Source organism: Argopecten irradians, chromosome 12 (genome assembly GCF_041381155.1).
Source record: "Argopecten irradians isolate NY chromosome 12, Ai_NY, whole genome shotgun sequence".
In the NCBI taxonomy this organism is placed as follows: Eukaryota; Metazoa; Mollusca; class Bivalvia; order Pectinida; family Pectinidae; genus Argopecten; species Argopecten irradians.
Genome location: NC_091145.1, coordinates 11,469,953 through 11,475,296, shown reverse-complemented (window position 1 = coordinate 11,475,296; position 5,344 = coordinate 11,469,953). Strand labels below are relative to the sequence as shown.

At 33.6% G+C, this 5,344-nt stretch overlaps 1 protein-coding gene across 1 annotated transcript; it reads right to left on the bottom strand.

Annotated features, from left to right (window-relative positions):
- Positions 1-327: 327 nt before the first annotated feature.
- On the bottom strand, positions 328-5,092 carry LOC138304770 (probable NADH dehydrogenase [ubiquinone] 1 alpha subcomplex subunit 5). The gene is made up of 5 exons (XM_069245034.1): positions 4,998-5,092; positions 4,004-4,048; positions 3,477-3,593; positions 2,884-2,949; positions 328-557 (listed from the first exon to the last, which is right to left on the bottom strand). Exons 1-5 carry the CDS (start codon positions 5,022-5,024, stop codon positions 456-458), a joined length of 357 nt encoding a protein of 118 aa, XP_069101135.1. The 5' UTR covers positions 5,025-5,092; the 3' UTR covers positions 328-455.
- Between the last annotated feature and the right edge of the window lie 252 nt (positions 5,093-5,344).

Sequence of the window (5,344 nt, the reverse complement as noted above, 5' to 3'; positions counted from 1 at the left end):
AATCATAATAATGAGTTTATGACCTTCAGAACAAAGGTCAATGAGTTAATAGACCATATATTAGTGCAGAAAACCAGCTTTATTTCACAGCTACTAAATTTCACGATGATTAATTTTTCATGCACGGATAACATTACTGAATTAAAATTGCTTTCAATGTAACACATTAGCTATGACATAAAAAAAATTAAATTGCTGAGATAAACATTTGCGAATTTACCTTAATCGTGAAATTTGCGAATAAAAATAGCATGCGAAAGAAAGTTAGTTTACTGTAACCAGAACCTGATTGCAATTGGAGAGTCAAGGCATTAAAAATACAGAGAATTTTTATTATTTTTTAATTTTTTTAATCTATTATACAATAACACTATTCATACACATATAACTCAGAATGTGAATGTTGATATCGAGTTCGTCCACAGTCACAAAGCAAGCACTATCACTGAAGATTATTATAACGGCCACTTCCACTGGTTCTTTGGTGCCTGGCCTGCAAGTGGCTCCCATACCTTATTGTCCAACATCTGTCTCGACAATTTGAGTTCACGTTTAGCCTACAAAAGAAAACATGTAAAATACTAAATACATATATTAATCTGATAAATTAGAAAACCAATAAACTAAACTCAGGAGGAATAAAGGAACCTCAAACCTCAATCATCTTATCAACATCTGCATTGTTTCTATTACATAAACTAAACAACTTCATTGAGAACTAGAATGGTCGCCAGAGTGGATGACTAATACTCCCCACAGTACAAATTTTGTAATAAATCCATTAATAGGGGACATTGTAGAACCCTATTTAGTTTACTCAACTCCCCTTTATGTCAGGGTTCTGTTTTCCATATTTTATCAAAATCTGTCGAAGTTGTTTAGGAGGAGTTTGCCGCGTAAAGTTGTGTCTTTGTTGACAGACAGACGGACATCCCGATTCCACTATACCCCTCTTTAGCTTTGTTGCGGGAGGTATAATAAGGACAATATAGACTAAAATGACCAGGAATATCATTGTGTTCTCTAGTAGATTAGACTATTGAGAGAGAACAAGGATTAATAACATTGTAACTGAAGACAAACCTTTAGAATAGTTTTCTAGAGAATAATTTACCAGGGGTGTACAATTCCAATATAACAATGCACAGGATATTGTATAACTTTTAAGGGATTGAACTTTTGCTTACTAGCTATATATAGTCTTACGCTCAACCTATCAAGCTAAAGAGAAGTTCTCCATAGACAAGAAGTATATTCAGCAGGGTTTTACCTTCAAAGCACCCACTGTTGAAGTCTGTTGTAAAGAATATAGTTATATGTATAATAACTTTTTTTAAAAAGGGAGATAATTGCCTGTTAAAAAACAAATTTTGAAACAAGGAAGATAATTGCCTGCATAATATATCTTTTGAAACAGGAATTACAGTAGAAACTCGTTATCTCAAAATCACTTGACTCAAAATTCCCGTTGAGACAAATTAATTTTGAAGTTCCGGTTTTCCCCCTTCTTTGTATATGTATTTTAAGATCGGATGACTCAAAACTCTGATCGGGTCGAAGTCAATTTCTGGTCCCTAGAACCGATATTTAGTGGAAAAATTTATAACGAAAATATAACATGTATAGCTTATACAAACAATTGAAATTCTCATGTGGTTTGTCGTAACACGACTGGTTTACCTACACATATCATGATCGGTATACACAGGCCTATGGAACATACTACAACAATGAATTGTTTAATAATCCTCTCAAGTCTGGCTTCCTAATTAGTCTATATAATATAGCCTATACAAACAATTGAAATTCACATGTGGTTTGTCGTAACACGACTGGTTTACCTGCACATAATGCGATCGGTATACACAGGCCTATGGAACATACTACAACAATGAATTGTTTAATAATCCTCTCAAGTCTGGCTTCCTAATTAGTGTCACTTTACAATTGTGACTTACTTGTAGAATAGGAACGAGTAGCTGCAATATTGTAGCTCCAAAGACTTTTAGACAGAAACTGATGTCGTCTTTAGAGCTACAATTGGTGCCTATCACTGCTAATGGAGCAAAGTAATAATTATGCAAACCGTTATAAAACGTAATTTGCATTTCATCTTACTTGTTCGATATCGCTTACTTACTAGGCAATAAAACTGAACCACATAGATTATCAAATTCCCACCGAGGCATTATTTTTTACGTAATACATATGAAGGTCTTTCAGAAGGGGATTTTTACGGCAAGTCTGGAAATTGTGAATATGATGTCGTGTGAGGGGTACGGTAGATATTAAGAATGGTAGTTATGTTTGTTTTTGACAAAAATAATATGTAAATGCATGTATATGCCTAAAATAATTGGAAACCTACAAAAAAGTATAGAAAACTGTGCCCGAGTGATTTCCGGAGGCAGCGCTCCACTACGACACATAGGGACCAATTCGTACCCGGCCGAAAGGTATAGCAGGCCGGATATGTTTATTCGTTCTAAGATACGACACATGTTTACACAATCACACACAGCATGGCTCGATGAGCGTGACTGATCATGACCGGAAGCATGTTTGTGTAGGAATCATTAGGCTTGTATGAAATGTTGCTTGTGCAAAATAATTTAATAAACCCATATTGGTAAATGTATAACTTGTCGTTGCATACGTACTAGTAAATGAGTCGTACAATGTATTTCTGCCTTGGTATAGAATCTACTTTTGCTATGGACCGTTAAAAATACATTCTGATCAAACCTAATGACATTACATTTGAGTCAAATTCCGGATGAGTCGAATTATTTTCGTTGGTCCATTGCATTTCAAGATAATAAGTTTCGACGGTAATTACTTGTAGAATGACTTTTTTTTTTATTGAATAAGTGAGATAATTACCTGAAGAACAACCTCTTCAATCTGTCCATCATTTATCTGTTCCTCTAATTTCTGTAAATTTTGTTCCTGAAATGTTAAATAAATACAATTACTTCTTAGTATTTATAATGTCATAAGTTTTACTTTATTTTGTTCTATGTCTTATAAAGAGTTATGGTCATTTACAGACATCTCGGGTTTATGAGGCAGAGGAAAGCAGGAATATCTGGAGAACATCCACTGGCTTGGTCAGTTCCTGGCAACCGCATGCCTTAGATGGCTTTCTAACTCTCTAACCAGAGATGGAGGACCAGTGAAAATATGTTAGAGAACCTTAATCACTCGGCCACTATGGCTCCTTAATTTTAATATAATCCTTTTTTCTGCGCTTGGCTTTATCAAAGATATGTCAGTTTCACAAAGCCAACATTTATGCTTGATTTTCTATTCAGTTATTTTATTGTTACATCACCAGTCAAAGACTTTTTATCAAAATATATTATGTTTATTTTAACCACAGAGAACTATTTGATAATACATATCAATGTTTAACATGAAACACTAATTCTGCTACCAATAATGGCATTTTTAGATTTCTTTTAACATTTGCTTACACTTTTCACCAGATTTAGTCTTCCTTTGACAATAGATTCTGTGTTTTGTCTGTAGGCAGCGGTTTCTGGCATTTTTGCTACAGTTCTCAATATCTTGTCATATATTTGCATTAAATTCTACAAAATAATAAATCACAAGCAATCGTTAAAACATTTGTAATTTTACTTTGGAAGCATTTTTATTGAATATTAAACATCTTAATATGAACTTACCTTCACAGCATTTAAACTGAATCAATGTAAACATGTACATTATCATACTTTATACATATTTTAGAATTTCAAGAATAGAATAGATCGATTCAAACTATGGGCCCTGTAAATCTTATTATATTTCCACCAATTGAGGCAATTTGTTTATGATCGACATTATCAATTAATTGTCATTATCAATATATTATTTTTCCAAGTTTAATTTCAAAAATCATTAGGAACCAAACAAACACAGACCAAGCCTTTTTCATTTGCATATTGCTGGAGAACATGTTGATGAAAACCAATGTTTTTCTGGAAATTTTCCAACTTACCTCTCGTGCATATGGATTAACTGCTAGTCGGGTAAGACCCGTTGTCTGAAAAGTGGGAAAAAATTGTTTTAAGAATTTCATTGTTAACAGGTTACTGCGGAAAACAATATAGTATTGTCTGAGTAGATATATATATACAAGTTATCAGTGTCATTTGTTAAACTTAAGTTTCTCTGGTAACTACATACAACAACTTCATACAATGCAGGATTTAGCGATCCTAAAACGAAGTCATATTTACCGTTTATTAATCCGACCTTCTGGTGATTATGACATCACAAAAATCACGTCAAATAATGACGTCATAATCACTCGATGGTAAATAGTACTTTACCAACCTTGCTTTGGGATCTTGGAACCCCCAAACCCATTTTAAATTCTGCTACACTTCCACCACCCTTTCAAATGTATCTGCCCTCGAACACAAACCAACTCAGGTTCTCCCTCCATGGAAAGCCTTTATATTCAGTCTCAATCCTTCTTTCCCATTAAGGAAATTCAGTAAAATCTTGTTTATCTTGACATATAGTAATGTGATTTTCAATTATTTAAAGAATAATTGCAAAAGAAGAGTTTTCAGCTATTTCGGAGTATTTTTATAAAATTGTTTAACAAAACAACTTTCTGTTTTTCATTTCAAAAATCGTGCATTTAGGAACATGGAATGATTAACTGTTACTCAAATGCATGACAATTATCCATTTGCGGGGTTGTGCCCAACCTGATACATGCAAACTAAAAAGGTGCTATATAATTCCTCTCATGTCATGATGTGTTTGCACACCTACATAATTATTTGCTTCATCTTCGTCGGTGTCAACGAAAATGAAGAAGAAACATGGACAAGGTCATCGATCATTAGCACAAACATTCGTCATTCTGCATGTACTTATACTACTAATCAAAGACAGAAATGACACACACATTTCTTCCATTAATTTGATATTTTTCTTTCTTTCTTTATGCTGATTTACATGCTATATTTGCGATTTACCTTTTTCAGTGCCTCCTTAGCGGCCATTTTTACCGGAAGTTGTGTTATGAAAGTTTGCCCGAAGTCGAAATGAAACGGGTTTTTTGATTGGTTCATTTACAGTGTCCAATCGGGGGTCTCTAAAATGTTTCAGCAGTGGACTCCAAACTGTAGCGGGAGAGAGATAAGGATTTTGAAGATTTTCTGATACATTTGACTTTGTTCGGGATTAGCAACATCAACAAAAATATTTTTCATTCCATAAATATAGCCAAAATATTCATGATAAATGTAAAGTCAGTGTCCATTTTGAGAAATAGGCAATAAATCCATGCAACAGTAAATAATAAGTTAGGATATGTTACATA